General features: G+C 43.2%; 1 protein-coding gene across 2 annotated transcripts in view; it reads left to right on the top strand.

Moving 5' to 3' along the window:
• uggt2 (UDP-glucose glycoprotein glucosyltransferase 2) overlaps positions 1-21,704 on the top strand; it is a 373,478-nt gene that overhangs the window by 161,950 nt on the left and 189,824 nt on the right. For both annotated transcript variants that reach the window (XM_080198156.1, XM_080198157.1), the window contains exons 15-17: positions 7,342-7,427; positions 12,196-12,331; positions 19,642-19,773. In XM_080198156.1, the coding sequence (XP_080054282.1) occupies positions 7,342-7,427; positions 12,196-12,331; positions 19,642-19,773 (354 nt within the window). The remainder of the gene's footprint in view (positions 1-7,341; positions 7,428-12,195; positions 12,332-19,641; positions 19,774-21,704) is intronic.

Genomic DNA, 21,704 nt, shown 5'->3' with positions numbered 1-21,704 from the left:
TTTGTCTGAGTTTCCTCCAGGTGCTCTGGTTTCCTCCCACACTCCAAAGATGTGGTTAGATGGATTAGCCATGCTAAATTGCCTAAGGTATGTTGATTAAGGGGATTAGTGGGGTAAATGCATGGGGTTAAGGAAACGGGGCAGGTGTTGCATCTGGATAAAATGCTGTGTTGGAGAGTTGGTGCAGACTAGACAGGCTGACTGGCCTTCTGCACTGTAGGAATTCTATATGCAGACTAGGTGGGCCAAATGGCTTTTTCTGTGCTATGTGATTCTGTCTTTAAAAATTGAGGGGGAATGATTAGATGTCGTTTTGGTAGATGTAATGCCTGGCACCTTTGTGGGTATGAATGTTACTTGTCATTAATCAGCCTGAGCTCAGATTATCTACGTCTTGCTTCAATGTTTGAGTCACAAATGATACTGGACATTTTTTGCAATCAACAGAAAACATCTTCACTTCTGATCTTACGATTGGCCGATGAAGGCAAGCATACCGTATGTAGTACATCAAGACTTCCAGAAGGTGTTTGATACCTTATCAAAGGTTAATTCATAAGGTTAGATCACCTTAAGGGATTAAGAGTAATTTATTAGCTTGGATAGGTGACTGGCTTCTGGACAGAAGACAGAGTTAGAATAAATTTTTTTTCTGGATGGCAAGAACTAACTAGTGGGGTGCCTCAGGGTTCGGTCCTTGGTCCCCAGCTATTTACAATCTATATTAATGAGTTGGATACAGGGATAGAAGGCTCTCTAGCCAAATTTGCAGATGACACAAAAGTAGGTGGGACAGTAAGTTGCAATGAGGAAATAAGAATCTTACAAATGGATATAGATAGGTTGGGAGAATGGGCCAAAATGTGGCAGGTGGCGTTTAACGTGGATAAGTATGAGGTCATACATTTCGGGTGGAAAAATAGGAAGGCAACTTATCATCTAAATGGGAAGAGGCTTCAGGGTGCTCCGGTGCAGAGGGATCTGGGTGTCCTCGTTCATGTTACATAGAAAACAAGCATGCAGGTACAGCAGATAATAAAGAAAGCGAATGGAATGTTGGCATAAGGAATAGAATATAAAGTAAGGAAGTATTGTTGTACAAGACAAGGCATTGGCGAGGCCACATTTGGAGTATTGTGCACAGTTTTGGACCCCTTATTTGAAGAAAAATGTAGTGGCATTGGCAGAGGAGGTTCACTAGATTGATCCCAGAAATGATGGGCTCGCCGTATGACGAGATTGAACAGCTTTGGCCTATACTCTCTGGAATTTAGAAGAACGAGGAGAGATCAAATTGAGATATACAAGATGATAAAAGGTATGGATAAAGTAGAAGTGGAGCAGATGCTTCCGTTGGTGGGGCATTCTAGGATGAGCAGTCATAGTCTTAGGATGAAGGGTAGCGAATTTAAAACAGAGTTGAAGAGAAAAAACTTCTCCCAAAGGGTTGTGGATCTGTGGAATTTGCTACCCCAAACTAAACACAAATGAAACATTAAACCAAAAAGTGATTAAAGGGGTTGATAAGTCACTCCAGTCCCTACGAGTCCCAACAGAAGTCCTTGATGGCACCCCAGGACACTACATGCTCCCTCTCCAGAAACACCACACTGCAAATGTTGCTGCGGTAGAGGTGCAGTCAGGTCGGATGACCCCGTCGTCACCTACTGCCTGGACCTGTTGTTAGAAGTTTGACCAGGAGCAAGTTAACGAGAAGTCCCCCTGTCTTCCCAGCCCCCCTGTGCAATGTAGGTCAGGAGCATGGACCTGAGTTAAATAATGAAAAGGAGTACAGCCTAAGACCATAAACATCGACATGGTCCACAGACTCCACCAGACCGCAGAAAGGGCAGGTCTCTTGGGAACCCGTGAACCGAGGTAATCTACAGTTATACAGACTTCTGCATGCTTTACCCTCTACCCAGGTCCCCAGTGCAGAAGGGGAGAATTCCTCCATAGAGGGAACTCTGCCATTGGATGGCAGCAAGGCACATCAAGGTGTGTCTGAGCGAGGGCACAGTAGCAGAAAATGTGCAGCAGCAACCGCTACGTGAAACCCCTTCATGCAGTGGCAAAAGGCACAGGGGGCATTTCCATGATGCAGCTCAGATCGTGGGGCTCCGGCCCCAGGGGAATAGGTCTGGTCTTGGGGCCAATGTGAAATTTGGTCCAATCAGGGGTACTCTCAGACAGGATTCCGCTTCTCCAAGACCATGTGTGACCACGTCAGGTCAGAGCATGTTTTTGAGGTCACAGATGGCATCATTCGCAAGCTGCATGTCCATCGCCCTGTGTTGAGGTCATGGGATTCATTCAGCTCACTTCTCTGCCAACCAGCACATCTCGACCCTGGTCACCATGGCATTCACAAGCCATCTGTCCACCAGCCACCAGAAATGGCATTTGTAGAGAAGCGGATTCCTGAGCAGGGGCTCCCGGGTAACAGATACAACTCCAGACGGGAGAGAGCTGCAGTGCAAGGCGACCATGTCACAGACTTTGAATGTGTCTCAGATGACAACGTCTGCAAGGAGTTTTGAAGATTGCTCAGGGTTTATGACCAGGAACTGCATGTCATAATTCAGGCCCGGCAAAAGAAATAATCACCAGGGCACATCATCGAGGAGGGGCTCGATGTAAAATCTGCAAGGTCTGAAGACGATGTTAACACCTGGGTGCAAAGACACACCAGCACCTAACAGCTTTCTCTAAGTGGAAGACTCAGAACTACAACAGCAACCCAGAAGAACTGAGTGATCATTGTGTGGATATTTATGACAGATCAGGGGGACGCATCAAAATGGCCAGCCAATCAGCTGGTTTACAATGAGAACAGCATGAACAGTCCCGTCAAGTTACGGAGGCCAGACGTTCGGTTTCAGGCTGGACAGTCCGACTTTTGAGCACTCTGTCCTCCGTCCAGCGCCACCTTGAGCCAGACATTAATTTGTCCTCTTTTTTGGGTCTGACTGAAAAAGGGCAGGCTCTCAGATCTTTCCGGAGGATTTTTGAAGTCAGCTTTGTTCCATGGAGTGCCCGAAGGCCGGCGACACAACCTCCGCGAAGATGATGCAGTGTTCGGTCGGAACGCAGCGCCCTCGTCTCATTCCAATCGGTGGCCAAAGATGAATGGGGAATGATCGAGTGGGTGGTCACATTCTCGGCTATGTGGAGGCGCTTTCCGAAGCTGACGCAATGGGCGAGTATCCAAGCGCTTGGTTGTTTCCAGAGGGATCCGAAGATGAGGAGGGGGGAGCTCGGATGGTGATGCGATGGCGTTCTGGTCTGAGCCGGCACGTTGCCGAAGATGACGCAGTGGTGGGGGGGGGCGGTGGATGGAATCGGTCGGAGTGGCTCTCCTGGAGATCTTTGGCTATTTTCGGCAGCTGGCCAGAATAATGCAGTCTTATTCTGATTACGCCGATATTATAACATGCAGTGGCCTGGTTTTCAGTGTAATATTTTCGGTATTAAATTTAGAAACTTCACAATTTAGGCCTTAAAGAAAAGAAAAACATCTAATTGTATTGATGCAGGCTTGGAAAGGCGAAGGGCCTGTTTCTGTGCTGCACTTTTGTTCTTTGCAATGGAGAAAAGTTAAAGCTCAAATTTTTACCATGCAAGGAGAACTCACTGTGTATTAAGAAGGACTAATTGTATCTTAATTTGGGCATTGAGCATAAAAATTGGCAGGTCATGCTGCAGCTATACAGAACCTTAGCTAGGCCTCATTTAGAATATTGTGTACAATTCTGGTTGCCACACTACCAGAAGGATGTGGATGCTTTGAAGAGTATACAGAAGAGGTTTATCAGGATGTTGCCTGGTCTGGAGAGTATTAGCTATGAGGGGAGATTGGATAAACTTGATTTGTTCTCACTGGAATGACAGAGGTTGAGGGGCAACCTGATTGAGATTTACAAGATTGTGAGTGGCATGGACAGAGTTAGATGTTCTTTCCTAGGGTAGAAAAGTCAAGTACTAGGGGACATAGGTTGAAGGTGCATTGGGAAATGTTTAGAGGAGATGTGTGAAGCAAGTTTTTTTTTATATAGAGGGTCTTGAATTTCAGAATGGTGAGGTGAGGTGGCCTGGTGAGGTGGTGAGAGCAGGCACAATAATGGCATTAAAGGGGCATCTAGACAAATACACAAATAGGATGGGAATGGAAGGATATGGACTCCGTACGTGCATACAGTTTTCGTTTAGGCAGGCATCATGATCGGTGCAGACCTGGAGGGCCAAAAGGCCTTTTCCTGTGCTGTACTGTGCTTTGATCTTTGTCTGTTAACAAATGCAGCTACACTGTTGACTCACAGGATATTCTGGTAATCATTGGTCGCCTTCTGAGATTGCCACAAATGTGTCAGTCTCTGTGATTCCGTTACGAACCAAAAAGTTGGTGTTTTGATTAAAGGGCCGAGTTTTCACTACTTGGGATGGGAGGGCAATCTGGCTCCATCATCTGTCACCCCATTGATTGTTAGGGCTGATTCAGCTGATCTGGCTGGTGACGTGGATCCTCCCACTTTCCCCACAGTTCCTTGTGCGTCCCTCCCAAAGCTCAGCAGAGAATGATCCCCTAGAAGAAGACCGCTCTGCCAGTCTAGGGTATCCCTTTGGTTCTCCTCTTTGAATAGATGTAGGCAAAACTGGTCTGAAGTCAAATCCTTTCTATTGATTAAATCTACAGAGAGCAAAAGAGATGGATTTTCTGGAGAAAGAGAGGAGACCCAGGAAGCTGGTCCCAATATGGAGTTGCATAGGATTCAACTGAAAAACAGATAGCTGTATAGAGCATTATAACTTATGAAATTTCTGGGCACACACAGTCTGTAACTTTCAAAAACAATTTACAGCTGTGACCAAGAAAATTTGTTTATGACAACCCTTTCTGTTAACATTGCACTTTCAAATGTAGTCAATTTCTAAGTTCATCCAGAACAAAGAACAATACAGCACAGGAACAAGCCCTTCGGACCTCAAGCCTGTGCCGTCATGATACTTGCCTAAACTAAAACCATATGCACTTATGGAATCCATCTCCTTCCATTCCCATCCTCTTCATGTATTTGTCTAGATGCCCCATAAATGCCGCTATTGTATCTGATCCCACAATCTCCCTGGCCAGTACATTCCAGACATTCATCACCCTCTGTGCAAAGAAAAACTTGCTTCACACATCTCTAAATTTTTCCCCACGCACCTTAAAGAAAGAGCATCTGACTATCCACTCTGTCCATGCCACTCATAATCGCAGGGAACATGAAGACTGACACTAAGAGTTTCTACAGCTATGTGAAGAGAAAGAGATTAGTGAAGACAAATGTAGGTCCCCTACATACTAAATGTATAATAGGAGACAAAGAAATGGCTGGGCAACTGAATACATACTTTGGTTCTGTAGTTGCTAAAGAGGATACAAATCAGATACCATAAATGTTGGAGAATGCAAGATTTAGTGAGAGGGGAGAACTGAGGGAGATTTAATATTAGTAGAAAAATGGTGCTGGGAAATTGATGGGATTGAAGGTGGTTAAATCCCCAGGGCCTGATAATCTACATCCCAGAATACTTAAGGAAGTGACTCTAGAAATAATGGATGCATTGGTGATCATTTTACAGGATTCTATAGACTTTGGAACAGTCCCTGCAGAGAGTGACTAATGTTACTCCAGTATTCAAAAAGGGAGGTAGAGAGAAAACAGGAAATTATAGATCAGTAAGCTTAATATCAGTAGTGGGGAAAATTCTCAAATCCATTATCAAGGACTTTGTAGCAGACCATTTAGAAAGCAGCGGCAGGATCAGACTGAATCAGAATTGATTTATGAAGGTGAAATCATGCTTGACAAATTTGTTGGAATTCTTTGAAGCTGTAACTGGTAGAGTTGACAAAGAGGAGCCAGTCGACATGGTATCCTTGGACTTTCAGAAATTGTATAACAAAGTTCCGCACGAGAGATTATCATGCAATATGGGATTGGAGGAAATGTGGTGGATAGAAAATTGGTTGGCAGAGAGGAAACAAAGAGTAGGAATTAATGGGTGATTTTCAGATTGGTAGGCAGTAACTAATGGGGTGCCACAGGGATCAGTGCTGGGACCCCAGCTGTTCACAATATACATTAATGATTTGGATGAGGGAACAAAATGTAACATGTTTGCAAACGATACCAGACTGGATGGAAGAATGAACTGTGACAAGCATGCAGAGACCTTCAGCATGATCTGGACAGGTTGGATGACTGGGCAAATCAATGGCAGCTGCAGTATAATTTGGATAAATGTTATTAACTTTGGAAGCAAAAACAAGAAGGCAGATTACTATCTAATTGGCTGAAAATTGGGAGAGCAGAGTGTGCAGCAAGACCTAGGTGTCCTTGTGCACCAGTCGTTGAAGGTAACCATGCAGGTGCAGCAGGCGGAAAAGAAGGCAAATGGTACGTTCGCCTTCACAGCGAGAAGTTTCGAGTACAGAAGCAGAAATGTGGTGTTGCAATTATACAGGGTCTTGCTGAGGCCGCACCTAGAATATTTGTGTGCAGTTTTCGTCTTCTTTTCTGAGGAAGGATGTTGTTGCTCTCAAGGGAATGCAGCGAAGGTTTACCAGGCTGATTCCAGGGATGGTGGGACTGATGTATGAGGAGAGATTGACTAGGTTAGGATTGTTTTCGCTGGAGTTCAGGCGAATGACGGGGGGTCTGAGAGAGAGTTATAAAATTCTAAGAGATGAGACAGGGTAAATGCAGGGAGGATATTCCTGATGGTGGGGGAGTCCAGAACCAGGGGTCACAGTCTGAGGATTCGAGGTAGACCATTTATGACAGAGGTGAGGAGACATTTCTTCACCTGAAGAGTGGTGAGTCTGTGGAATTCATTACCACAGGAAGTAGTTGATGCCAAAACATTGAAAGTATTCAAGAGATGGCTAGTGTTAACACCTGGGTGAATGGGATCAAAGGCTATGGAGAAAAAGCAGGATTAGGTTAGTGAATTGGACAATCAGCCATGGTAGTAAAGAATGGCAGAGCAGGTTAAAAGGGCCGAATGGCCTCCTCCTGCTCCTATCTTCTATGTTTCTATGTTTAATCTTGTAAACCTCTATCAGGTCACCCCTCAATTTCTGTTGTTCCAATGAGAATAAACTGAGTTTATCCAACCTCTCCTCGTAGCTAAATACCTTCCAGATCAGGTGCTATCCTGGTAAACCTCTTCTGTACTCTCTCCAAATCATCCACATTCTTCTGATTGTGTGTGGTGGCCAGAATTGTACACAATATTCCAAATGAGGCCTAACTAATGTTTCACTAATTTTATTGTTCCATTTTCTTACCACAGATTCTATGTATTGACCCTGCGCAGGAAGATGCAGTTGAGTTGGTGAAATTGGCTGATCTGTTCTATCGCCACAATATTCCTCTTAGGTAAATAATAAATAAAGTACCTCTTTGGTACTGGCTGAGTAATGGTATTTTCTCCTTTGAGATGATTTAATCCCTAATGTTAGCATGCAGATTGAGATGCATTAAAGGTATCTTGTATCAGGTTCATGTAGAAATAACAACATGCTGAGAGAAAGAGATTAACCTCCAGTATTCATGCTCAATTTCTTAGTAGCAGTGATAACAAAACAGTTGAATAGACTTTCTGTTTTCAAGATGACAGAAATAGAGAGGGAGCATGATATCAATTTTATAATTGTGAAAGCACGAAACAAGGTATTGGCAAATTAGATTCATTGGGGGAATCCTACCAAAAAATGGCAGTGTGTTACTTCCAATGAGAAAACTGGCATGTTTCTCTCTGGAGCAACAGGCAGATTTTGTCTTCAGCTCTTATGATATTGTGCTTAAAAAAACAATGAAAGGGGCATGTCTCATACCATTATTCGGGGGATGCCCTGAATGTATAATTCTGCACCCCCCACTCCTTGTCCCAGCTCACTCTGAACTTCTCTTCCACTCTCCTCCCCAACATACAATCTGAGCCATGCACAACTTCCCTCCATTTCTCCCTTGAGTGGGCCTACTCATTTTTTTGCTACCCTCTTGCTCCTAATGTATGCATGATAAGCCTTGGAATTCTCCTTTGTCCTGTTTGCTAAAGACACTTCATGGCCCCTTTTAGCCCTCCTAATTCTGCATTTACCTTCCTTCATATTTTTGCTATACTCCTCAGGGCTTTGTCTGTTTTTAGTTGCCTAGACCTATCGTATGCTTCCTTTTTTTCCTTTAGACTAAGCTTACAAATTCCTTTGTCATCCATGGTTACCGAATCCTGTCATTTCTATCCTTAATTTTTGTCCTGCACTTAAATCAACTAGCCTTTAAAAAGCCCCCCACATACCAGACATGGATTTTGCACTTTAAAAAGCTGCAGATATCTCCTTCCTAGTAATATACATGTGGTTCAAGACATCATGTTTGCCTTATTCTTTAATAGCCATAATTTTCTCCTCAGTAAATGTTGAGGAGAAATATTCAGTAAAAATCTCACCCATTGACGGCCATGCTTATCATTAAGGAGATTTATTCTCTCTTTAGCCACCCTTTTACTGTTAATATAGCTATCGAACTTCTTGGGATTTTCTTTATCCTTACCTGTAAGATCCATCTCATACCTTATTTTTGGCCTTCTGATTTCCCTCTCAAGTGTATTCTTACACTTTTTATAGGAATACACTTGTCTCCAATTGCCTAAACCCAATCTATCCTTCCTTCTACAGCTTCAATATCCCTCATCAACTAACCTTTCCTTTCACCCTAACAAGAACGTATTGCTCCTGGACTCTTGATATCACACTTCTAAAAGCCTCCCATTTGCCATTTGTACCTTTCCCTTCAAATAGAGTCACCCAATTGACCTCTACTAGATCCTGCCTAATGACCCAATATTGGCCCTGCTACAGTTTAGGACCTTAACCTGTGGACCCATCCTATCTTTTTCCATAACCATTTTAAAACTAACAATGTTATGGTTATTGGACCCAAAGTGCTTTCCGTTTGACACTTCAGTCATATTCCCTACCTTGGAGATTCAGTGATGCACCCTCCTGAGTAGGATCCTCTCCATATTGATTCAGGAAGCTTTCTTGGACGTATTTAATTAAGTCCATCCTGTCCAGCCTATTTGGTGGTCCAGTGAAAAAATGGGAAAAAATGGGGGAGGCAATGTCACTCCCCTGGACAATGTCCTAATGCACTGTTGTACATAGTGCATTGGGAGATAGAGGGCACTATTGCGTACAGTCAATCAGCAGCTGGCTGTCCAGCATGAATAATCTCCATCCAGTTTCCCTACTCATTTTTTCCCTACTAGGGAAATTAGAATCTCTTACTAATACCACCCTATTGGTGGGGGTGGTATTAGTGAGACATTCTAATGGGGGGGGAGGTTCCTATCCCACCAGAATGACGAGTGACATTCAAAAGATCCAACAGAGGTGGCAGAGGAGCATTCTGGGAGAGGTTGGCTCAATCACCTCAACTGAACAGTGGGTAACAGAAGAATCCCTTCAGTGATAAACAGGAGGAATACAGACCCAGATTATTTAGTCCCTCTTGATGGGACAGCACTCTGTCCTGGAATTAGCCTGGTGAATCTTCTTTGAAGTGCCTTCAATATGTTACCATATACTTGTTTGGGTAAGAGGACCAAGATTGTATGCCGTATTCCTGGTGAGGCCCCACCGACACCCTACATCATTGCAACAAAACCTCCCCATTTTTTAACTGATGCTTTTTGGAATAAAAGCCAAATTGCCATTTTCCTTCTTAACTACTTGTTGCACCTGCCTGCTAGCTTTTTGTAATTCATGCAGTTTCTGTCAATTTAGATAATCTGCCTTTTGATTCCTGCTACCACAGTGCACGATCTCACACTTCCCCACATTTAAACTCCATTTGCTAAGTTTTCGCCTAGTCTATATCTTCATCATAACATGCCCTTCCATCTATCTTCAAATCATTGGAAAATTTGGAAACTGTACATTCTGTTCCTTCCTCTAAGTTATTAATTTAAATAGTGAATAATTGTATTCCACTTTAAGTACCCCCCACTCCCCCAGCGAAGGGTGTAAGTGTCCCCCAATGCTTCATAATGGAGGGAGGTCCTCAGGGTCAGTGTGGAGGTTGGGGGAACTTACTTTAAATGCAGGTTGGATGCCCTTTAAAGATGCCCCCCCCCCACATATTTAATGCACTAAGTGCCAGAAAATCTGCTCTGAAAACATACTGATTTTTGGGGTGGGGGAAGGGTGAACGGAAGGTGGGGCCAATCAACCAGAGTCAGCATTCAGTTGGAGTTTCGGGGGAGGCAATGTCACTCCCCTGGACAATGTCCTAATGCACTGTTGTACATAGTGCATTGGGAGATAGAGGGCACTATTGCGTACAGTCAATCAGCAGCTGGCTGTCCAGCATGAATAATCTCCATCCAGTTTCCCTACTCATTTTTTCCCAAGTGACATAACCATAGAATCATACAGTGCAGAAGAGACCCTTCAGTCAATCAAATCTGTACCAACACATGAAACACCTGAAGTCCCTCTTAATTCCATCTACCAGCAATTGGTCCATAGCTTTGAATGTTATGATGTGCCGAATGCTTATCTAAGTATTTTTTAAAGGATATGAGGTGGTAGAGGCAACCCGCCTCTACCACCCTCCCAAGCAGCATATTCCAGACTGTCACCACCCACTGGGTAAAAAGGTTTTCTCTCACATCCACCCAAAGTCCCTTCCCCTCATCTTGAATCTCTGTCCCTTTTGATTGACCCTTCATCTAAGGAGAATGTGCAATCATATTCTTCCTATAATATGGCTCCCAGAAGTGCACACACTGCTCTAACTGTGGCCTCACCAAAATTCTTAAAAACTGCAACGTGACTGCCCTGTTTTTGTATTCTATGCCTTGGTTGATAAAGGCAAGTGTCCCATATGCCTTTTTCACTACCCAACCAACATGTTGTTCCGTCTTCAGAGATCTGTGGGCGAACATACCAATGTTACTTTGTTCCACAGAACTTCCTAATGTCATGCCATTCATTGAGTAAGAGCTTCTGAGAATGATTCTAACCTGTTTTCACACTTATTTGGTACTTAAAATATTTTTGGTAAGATCGCCTTTGTTTTTTTGTCAGTCCTTAACACTTGCATTTTTTTGGGAGAATTCCACCCATGCCAGCAGTGGTACCATAAATAAATACACTGCAGCAGTTCATCAGGCTCCTCCAACAGCACTTTCAAAACTCACAATTTCTACTACCTAAGACGTACAAGTGCAGCAGATACGTGGGGACACCCTCACCTGAAAGTTCACCCCAAGCCAGTCACCATCCTGGCTTGGAAATATATCACTGTTGATTCGTTGTCTCTGGGTCAAAATCCTGGAATTCCCTCCCTAACAGTGGATGTACTGACAGCATGGATTGCAGCAGCTCAAGGAACCATCTCCCGCTATTCTCAAGAGCAGTTAAGGATGGGGAACAAATATTGACCGCATGAACAAGCCCCTCGTCCTGTGAAAAAAAATAAGCATGAAGGCAAAATCTTGTTTGATCACAAAAAAATCAGCAAATTATGCTTATCCTTGCAGTTAATTGTAAATGCAAGCAGCTGAGTTCTCTATTCAGTGCATATGTTTCTTCCTAACAGCCAGTTGACCTCAGTGTGAAACAACAGATCAAGTTCAGATATGGTAATAGCCCTCTTAAACTCAACTTGTTGCTATGAAAGTTCCTCTATTTGATGGTAGAAAAATAATAATGGTTTCCAGACCTATCCCTTGTCAGTGATCTCCCAAATTTCACTTAACTTGGTTTTGCTTATTTTGCTTCATGCTTTTACTAGACAGCATTTGGAAACAAATTAAGCGTTTTGGCTTTGCTTTGGATTTGATTCTCATGGAGACCAGTTGGCCTGTGCAATTAGCTTAGAGCTGTAGATTTCTTTTTCATTGGAACTTTGGTTGCTGGAGCTTTCTGCACTTTTTCAATTTTTCAGTCCCATTTCTTCTTATGAAGAACTGCAGTTTGCTATGTTTATCTTGGTGTTAAAATGAGCCCGATAAACTCTAGAAACTGTGAAATCTGCACAAACCTCTGAAATTTCAAACAAAATATGAGTCATCTTAGTAAAATCTAAAAAGTTACTGTCACATTAAAATACTAATGTTTTATTTTTTCACGGTTAGAATTGGTTTCGTCTTCGTTGTAAATGCTGATGAGAAAGTTGATGGCAATCAAGTTGCAGGAGTTGCTCTTCTGAGGGCCTTTAACTTCATAAGAGAAGATTCTGAACTTTCCCATGCATTTTCTTCAATAGTAGCAGTGAGTATGGAAAGGATTATTCTGTGATGATTCTATGATTAATCTGATTAAATTGTAATACTGCATGATAAACTCATTTACATAGAACAGCTGTAATTCCCACTGGCGTGACATCTCGCTGAAAAGGTGGTTAATGCAAGTGTTGCGAAGTTGAGTTGTGAAGTTGGAATTTGATGTTGATAAAGATGTAAAAAAATTGTAAAAATGCTACAGGGAAGAAACATTGCATGTTCCCTTTAAAAGCTGTTGCTTTTCAGTGCTTGGAGATTTAAAATGCAAAGTACACACAGAATCCAAGCAGAAACATTTGTATCAAAAAGTCAAGCAGTAGTGTTGACAAGACAACCTGTTTTTTAAGTTTTACCCAATCAATTTAAAACAGGCACTCGACTACTAAGAACCTATAAAATGTGGATTTGATGATGTTGACAACATCAGATCAATCCTGTTGTAGGAAAATTGATAGGTCATCACAGGTATAAAAGAGAGTGCAGGGGAGAAAAAGAGTTAGCAACTGCCATCTCAAGTCTCAAGGGCATGAGCAGCTCTCCAGTCTGTCAGTTTCAGATATTTCTTAAGAAAACACACCATTTAACCAGCAAAAGGTACAAAATCATAAAGAACTTACAGACAGGGAAATCAAAGGAGAAGCTCCAGAAGATTCCAAAAAGCACAAAAACTGGTTTTATATTTACTGAGAGTGATTGAATTTTTTTTTTGGTTAATGAATGAGTATTGTATTTATTTAAACAGCGTTCCACTGGAATCTTATTTTTTCCGGTATGTTACTTATTTAGTTAAAGTTCCCTGTCCATTAAATAAATAGTTATGTTCATTTTAAAGTGTGTCAGGTATTTCTGTTAGTTAACCACTAAACATTAGCAAAGAACAGTTCACACCTTCCCACACACTTTTAACAGATTATGAGATGAGATATTCCTCTTTAGGGCATTCGGCGTTACGTCACATAACATAAGTGAGGGGGGACAATTGTGTACCAAATTCATTAATGATATTGAAATCCATTCAAATGTATGCTAATGTGCGTTTTTGAGCATGAAGCTAATTATGCCCAGAAACTGTGGTTGTTAACATTGGAAGCAATGTGAAACCAGGCGCATTTCCATTTTTTCACTTCACATGCAATCTTACCACCTTGCCCAACAGATGGGACAACATCATAAAATTGCGCCCTAAGTTTCATAATTTTTTGGACAAGTTAGGCAATGAAACCTTCCGGCACTCTGTCAGTTTTTTTTTGACAGCTGGGATCTTTGCGCTGGCAGAGGGGGAACAAAGCCTAAATACAACGGGGAAGCCAGCTTCAGAGCACTTGGGCTGATCTATTGAACCAAGACCTCCTCCCAACTCCATGGAAATTGAACACCCTCCCCCCACCTACCACTGTCATCATCAGCATTGTCACCATCCCCCCTCCTGATTATTCTCCTAGCAGGCCCTGTTGCCTAAACTCAGGCCCTATCCCTTTGGACACTGAGTGTGCTGGGCACTGTCAGGTTGGCAGGTGGACGCTGCCCGGCCACACCTCTGACCACCCAGAGGCGCCAGTGGTCTCTGATCTTCCCGCAGTGGCCATGGTGCAAGCGAAGAACTGATGAGCATCCTCCTGGACTGGCTTCCCCTGGCTCTCTGTTGCTTGTAGTTAGGACTTCAGAATCTAAAATGAATACTGTGGATGAATCTGCAGCTACTCCTTTGTCTCCCGAGGAATGGAGTGAACTGGAAATCCAGCGCTCACGATGGAAGAGACGAACGCCTGTTCAGTGCACCCCCATCCAGTCCGGATGCTGAGTTGGAGGAACAAGATCTGGTGTTGAAACGTCACAAGAGACCCGTGAGAGACTGACCTCAACGAGGCCCACGTGGTTGGCCTCTTGGAGTATGAGGTCCCTGATTGAGGCAATGATATTCTGCCCAATCAGGGTATCTCAGCTGCTTGTATATATAATATGTATACTGAGGAGTGTCAGTGTTACTGACACTTGGGATTTTGACTTTGTACCTGAAGCACTCTTGGGATGAGAATCTGTTTAACAGATACCTCTGAGGAATTATTTCAATTTTACAGCGCTCGCAAAGGTGAAAAAAGAACTTCTTTGAAAATAATGCCATTTTGTAAGGAATAATTAAGAATTAACTGATAGTGTGCTTCATCATATCATTGTGTCACACCAGATGTGAAATAGAAAACATTTTCATTTTTCAGTAGTGTTAACTGAGAACATAAGTTAAGATATCAGTGGCAGGGTGACAAAGTGGTTAGCGCTGCTGCCTCACAACGCCAGGTACCCAGGTTCAATTCCCAGCATGCGTTACTGTCTGTGTGGAACAAAGAAAAGTACAGCGCAGGAGCAGACCCTTAGGCCCTCCACACTGGCGCTGATCATGACGCCTGCCTAAACTAAAGCCATATGCACTTAAGAACATAAAAAATAGGAGCAGGAGTAGGCCATCTAGCCCTTCGAGCCTGCCCCGCCATTCAACAAGATCATGGCTGATCTGAAGTGGATCAGTTCCACTTTCCAGCTTTCTCCCCATAACCCTTAATTCCCTTGTCTATCAGAAACCTATCTACCCATGACTTAAATATATTCAGCGAGGTAGCCTCCACCACTTCAATGGGCAGAGAATTCCAGAGACTCACCACCCTTTGAGTGAAGAAGTTCCTCTTCAACTCCGATCTAAACTGCCCCACCCTTATTTTGAGGCTGTGCCCTCTAGTCCCGCTATCCTTTCTAAGCGGGAAGAATCTCTCTACCGCCACCCTATCCATCCCCTTCATTATCTTATACGTCGCTATAAGATCCCCCCTCAGCCTTCTAAACTCTAATGAGTACAGACCCAGTCTATTCAATATCTCTTCATAGGCTAGCCCCCTCATCTCCAGTAGCAGCCTAGTGAACCTTCTCTGCACTCCCTCCAAGGCCAATCTATCCTTTCACAAATGCGGCGACCAAAACTGCACACAGTACCCTAGCTGCGGCCTTACCAGTGCCCTGTACAGTTGCAGTAAGACCTCCCTGCTTTTATATTCTATCCCCCTCACTATAAAGGCCAACATTCCATTCGCCTTCTTGATCACCTGCTGCACCTGCAGACTGGGTTTTTGCGACTCGTGCACAAGGACCCCCAGGTCCCTCTGCTCTGTAGCATGCTGCAGCTTTTCACCCTTTAATAATCCCTCCTACTATTATTTCTACCAAAGTGGATAACCTCACACTTGCTAACATTATACTCCATCTGCTAGGTCCTCGCCCACTCACAGCCTATCCAGATCCCTCTGCAGACTTTCCACACCCTCCACGCAATTTGCTTTTCCACTCATCTTCATGTCATCAGCAAATTTTGTTACCCTACACTCAGCCCCCTTCTCCAGATCGTCTATGTAAATGATAAACAGTTGAGGCCCCAGCACCGATCCCTGCGGCACTCCACTAGTCACCAACTGCCAACCAGAATAGCACCCATTGATTCCAAATCTCTGCTTCCCATTAGACAACCAATCCTCTATCCACGCTAACACCTTACCCCCAACTCTGTGCACCCTAACCTTTTGCAGCAGCCTTTTGTGAGGCACCTTATCATACGCCTTCTGGAAATCTAAAAACACCACATCCACCGGTTCCCCTCTGTCTACCGCACTTAGAGCCGTATCCTTCTATCCCCATTCTATTTATGTATTTGTCTAGTTGCCCCTTAAAGTTGCCTCTTTCGTACCTACTCCCACCATCTCCCCAGGCACTACGTTCCAGACATTCACCACCCTCTGTGTAAAAAAAAAACTTGCCTCGCACATTTCCTCTAAACTTTTCCCCATGCATCTTAAACCTATGTCCCCTAGTACTTAAATTTTCTACCCTAGGAAAGAGCATTTGACTACCCACTCTGTCCATGTCACTTAAAATCTTGCAAACCTCTATCAGGTTATCCCTCAACCTCCGTCATTCCAGTGAGAACAAACCGAGTTCATCCAACCTGTCCTCTTGGCTAAAACCCTGCAGACCAGCTAACATCCTGATAAACCTCTTCTGTACCCTCTCCAAAGCATCCACATCCTCCTCATAGTGTGGTGACCAGAAATGTATTCAATATTCCAAATGAGGCCTAACTCAGGTTTTGTACAGCTGGAACATGACCTGTCAATGTTTATACTCAATGCCCCGACCGATGAAGGCGAACATGCCATATGCCTTTTTGACTACCCTATCCACTTACAGTGATCCGGACAAATGTGAGGTGATGCATTTTGGAAGCATCACAATAACCCTTAAGAGTATTGAGAGGCAGCGAGATTTGGACGTACATCTCCACCAACCCTTGCTCTTACTGTGATACCTGTTGTAGGCTCCTTGGCAGACAAGACAACAATCCAGCCTCCAAAAGGGGAAAAACTGGCCCACTTGAGCAACTTTTAGGAAAGCGATTATGGCACAGTTAAGGGAATGGATCTAGGAGTGGAGAAAAGGAAAATAAAAGTTATTGTTACTGCTTCAGTTATTTTAATGGATATGATTGACCAAATGTAACCATAAAGTGCACTGGGCTATTACTAAGGGTTCAAATAAAGATAAATCTAGTGAATGGTCCCATCAGGACTGATGCGAGCAGAGCTGTGGAGATTCTGTACTGAATGCATCATTTTGGTGAAGACATCATTTTGCCAAACCAAATAAATTAAGTCAAATAAACTGAGGGACACAGTAATAGGGACAAAGTAAAAGGGGCAGCTGCTTCTAAAAAAAAGGGAATCATCCTAAGCGAAATAAACCAAAGTATAAAAGAAATTTGAAAAATCAAATCAAAATGTGATTAAAGGGTCAATAACAGGTCCCAGCCCATGTGCGATCCAACGGGTACAGAAGGCCTTGATGGTGCCCCTGGAATCCCCGCATGTTCCCTCTCCAGGGACATCCGATCGCGAATGTAGCCATGGTAGAGGGGCAGACAGTTGGATCGGACGACCCTCTCAGTTGCCCGCTGCCTGGACCTGTTTATGGGGAATCTGGTCAGGCCCAGGAGCAGGTTCCCGAGGGGGTCCTCCATCTTTCCTGCCCCCATTCCATAACTCAGGAGTGTGGGACTGAAGTGCAAACAAAATATCAATCAATAGTTTTTAGGTAACAGAAAAGGGGGCAGCACGGTGGTACAGTGGTTGGCGCCATGGACCCAGGTTCAATTCCGGCCTCAGGGTCTTTGCGGAGTTTGCATATTCTGCCCATATTGGTGTGGGTTTCCTCCAGGTACTCTTGTTTCCTCCCACAGTCCAAAAATGTGCGGGTTGGGTTGATTGGCCATGCTAAATTGACCCTCGTTTCAAGGGGATTTGCAGGATAAATATGTGGGTTTATGGGAATAGGGCCTGGGTGGGATTGTGGTTGGTGCAGGTACGATGGGCTGAATGTAGAGATTCTATGAGTGCAGCCTAAGACAGTGAACATAGATGTGGTCCACAGCATTATGGTGAAGACTATGCCCTTGAAACACAGATTGACTGGCAGTTGTTGTCGGATGAAAATAATGGTTAATTCTTTGAAGAAAAGGAGCTGACGTTTTTACCTGAGGAATTTCAGAACTTTGAGAGACTGAGTGGCTGAGATTAGTGGATTGCCTCATAAATTCATGATACTTGTCCTTGTTGTATCTAATATTTAATCCTCAATATATTGAGAATTTAACCCAATATTCTGGCTTTAACAGACTGGGTTTTCCAAGTTGTGTGGAGCTTGCCCGGGTTAGTCATGCTTAGCATATCAGGGAGTCCTTCATTAATACTTAAGCAATGAAACTGAAGAGCTTCAACCATGCCTAGGTGAGAAACCACTGCTACAGAACTTCTTTTGAGAGTGTATTCTCACTTGCTTAATAGATGATTTCTAACTTCCGGGAATTTATTCTAATGCATTTCATTAACCTTGAGCTGCACTTCCCTGATGTAAGCCTTCACTCCAACACAGGAGCATGCTTTGCAGCTCTGAAATGGAACAACGTGAACAACATCAACGGCATGCTTTTCTTCTCGGGACTGTGAGGATATGCACGGAGATCCAATTCAAATCTGCTTGTTCCCAACACAGGGTCAAATCTGTTTGTGAGCACCAGTGCTTCAGAGAGTGCAAGCTGTGCCTGATAGCTGCAGTCACCTGGTGGGCATTATTGCTAGCATCTGGCAAGTTTGCTATTCCCCTCTCCCTCAGTCTCTGCCCCTCCTCGAAGATCTGTTTCTCCCTTACAAGGAGAGAAAGCAGATGATAGAGAATCCAACTCATCCTCTCTCAACATACTGCTTTTCAACCAGTGCATTGGATGAATTAAACAGATGAGGCAAAGCCCACTGACAGAACAAATGATCCAGCATTGGCTTTCCTACTGCATGTGGACCTGATAGTGAGCATAATTTTATTCTAAAATAATGTTGGTTCTGGCTTCATTTCTATTGCATGTCATTGGTTTCTATTTTCTTTCCAAATCTCTTTTGAATGTCCTGATTCTTGCTGGAATATATGCATGTGCATGTTTGGAGAGGCATGTACCGCTTCCAATTGCTGTCCTGACTTTGCCATGACATCAGTGCACTTCATGATGCATTTATGATGGAATACCTACCCACGACCCTAAGAAAACGCTTAATTGTTTCTGTGTTGTGGAAATAACAAGAGATGGGTTATCACTTGAAGGGTGGAGCCGCGTAACATAACACTAGAAGCTTTGACTAACCACGGGAATATAGAAGAGTTTGACTGAAACTGGAAGGGAATCTCTGATTTGGATCTCCTCATCCATCAAAAAAATTAAAGAACTCTGACCCCCAGGGACTATTACTATCAAGATTCATTTTGCGATTCCAGATAGCAGCATTGGAGGGAAAAGTCACCTATGTATTTCCTTGAAGTGAACAAGGCAGGGCAGTGGCAGCTTGCGAGTGGTGGTGGGGCAGAAAAATTCAGGGCAGTGGTACACCTTCCTCTTTACCACTATTGTCATGACATGGGGATTACAGTTGATCCTGTTTTTATTTGTACTCCAAATTTACACATCAGTAAATAGAGTTACTGGGTAGTAATGGAAAGCAGAGAACCTGGCTGATTTCCCTAGTGAAAGTACACCCTTGATGAGATCATTGGTACCAGAATATTAACGAATGCTTGCCAAATCAGGAAATTGTTAAATATGCTATTCCAGAGTTAAATTGCATTATTGACTCATAGATTTTGATTACTTTTATGTGTGAATATAATTAACAGAATAAAAGCAAAATTACAATTAATTAACACCATTCTCTATTCTTGCAGATATACAATCAATTAAAGGATGGAGAATCACTTACTGTGGACAATGTAATCAATTTTATGAAAAAAAAGTATCCACGGGTTCATGTTCAAAACATCTTGGGTATTGATTCTGAATTTGATGACCAAAGGACGGTGAGAAGTACAAGTGCTGTTTTTAGTTGTACTAATGTCTCTATCACTATGGGCTGAATTTAAAGGAAAGCCCCAAGGGCGCAGTTTTTAATATGCTATGCTAGCACATCACAAGTTATAATTTTATGTCCTATGTTGTCCCTATGGAGACAGTAAACCAACAGAATCGTATTTATTGAATGACCCCTCGATGAGAAAACCAATTTGAAAAAAAATTACTTTAACAACCAAATCAAAAATTACATAATTAAACATGAATTGACAAATGCATTGGATTCAATTGCACATTAAAAAGAAATATAGTTCTTTGAGCTTCCTCCTCCATTCAGTATCATCATGGGTGATCCTCTACCTCAACACCATACTCCAGTGCTCTCCTCATATCACTTGATGCTTTTAGAATCTAAAAATCTATTTCCTCCTCAAATATATTCAGTGACTGAATACGGATGGCACCATGGTTATTGCTGCTGCTTCATAGCACCAGGGACCCAGGTTCAATTCTGGCCTTGAGTGACCGTCTGTGTGGAGTTTGCACATTCTCCCTCTGTCTGTGTGGGTTTCCTCTGAATGTTCCAGTTTCGTCCCACAGTCCAGAGATGTGCAATTTTGGTGGATTGGCCATGCTAAATTAACCTTTAACGTCAGGGGGATTTGCAGGGTAAATATATGGTGTTACGAGGCTAGGGCCTGGGTGGGATTGTAGTCGGTGGAGATTCAATGGACCAAATGGCCTCCTTCTGCACTATTGGGATTCTATGACTTGGCCTCTACAGCCTTCTGTAATTTGAGAATTTCACAAGTTCACCATCCTCTGTGTGAAGAAGTTTCTTCTCCGCTCAGTTCTAAATGGCTTACCCCATATCCAGAGACTGAGAGTCCTTGTTCTAAACCCTGCAACCAGTGGAAACAACACCTCTACATCCACCCTGTCCAATCCTGTCAGAATTCCATCTCATTTTTCTAAACTCCGATCAATACTGGCCTAGTCAACCCAATCTCTCCTTGTACAACAAACCTGCCATTCCAGGAATCTGATGCAGCAGATACAGCGAAAATAGGTCCCACAGTTTTACTAAGCAGTCCAATCAAAACAAACAGCAAAAATATCAAGTGAAAAGTTCTTCAATGCTCTGAAGCTTGATAGAATTTCAGCTCCTTACTTTTGAGAATTTTTCTTTATCTTCAGCCAGCAACCCAATCCAAAATGCTTAGGCATCAACATGACACATGTCTGGAGAACCTTCTCTGCTCTGGTCACACCTGTATTTGTGCTCTGGATCCATCAATGTTATCTTCATGTAACAAACAGCTGCAGAAACTATTCACGACCCAGCCTCCATGTTCTTTGGCCTATCTATTGCACCAGTAGCTCAAGTGGCTCTTTGCAATTCTTCCTAGTTTCAACCAGTATCAGTTTCCCCAGAAATCTGGCATTTCTGTTTCCATTTATGTTTGTTTTTTTTTCTAGACAGCTCCAGTTTACCTTCCAGCTAACTGAAGGTTCCATTTCAGTTTCACTTAATTATAGAATCCCTATCATGCAGAAGAAGGCCATTTGACCCATTGAATCTGCACAAACTCTCTTTGACAGAGTACCCTACCCAGGCCCTTTCCCCCACCATATCACTGTAACCCCACACATCTATCATGGCTAATCCATCAAACCTTCTATTTTGGAACATAGAACATAGAACATTACAGCGCAGAACAGGCCCTTCGGCCCACGATGTTGCGCCGACCAGTTAAAAAACAATGACTCACTAACCTAAACCAATCCCTTTTCGTCCATAAACCTATCCACGGATCTCTTAAACGCCCCCAAACTAGGCGCATTTACAACCGCAGCAGGCAGGGCATTCCAATCCCTCACCACCTGGTTAGTTGCATTGGCCATGCCAAATTCTCGCTCAGTTTACCCAAACAAACAT

This window comes from Carcharhinus amblyrhynchos, chromosome 10, assembly GCF_965287045.1.
Source record: "Carcharhinus amblyrhynchos chromosome 10, sCarAmb.v2.hapA, whole genome shotgun sequence".
Classification (NCBI taxonomy): Eukaryota; Metazoa; Chordata; class Chondrichthyes; order Carcharhiniformes; family Carcharhinidae; genus Carcharhinus; species Carcharhinus amblyrhynchos.
The sequence above is the reverse complement of the archived record's forward strand: the minus strand, read 5'-3'. Positions and strand labels throughout refer to the sequence as shown.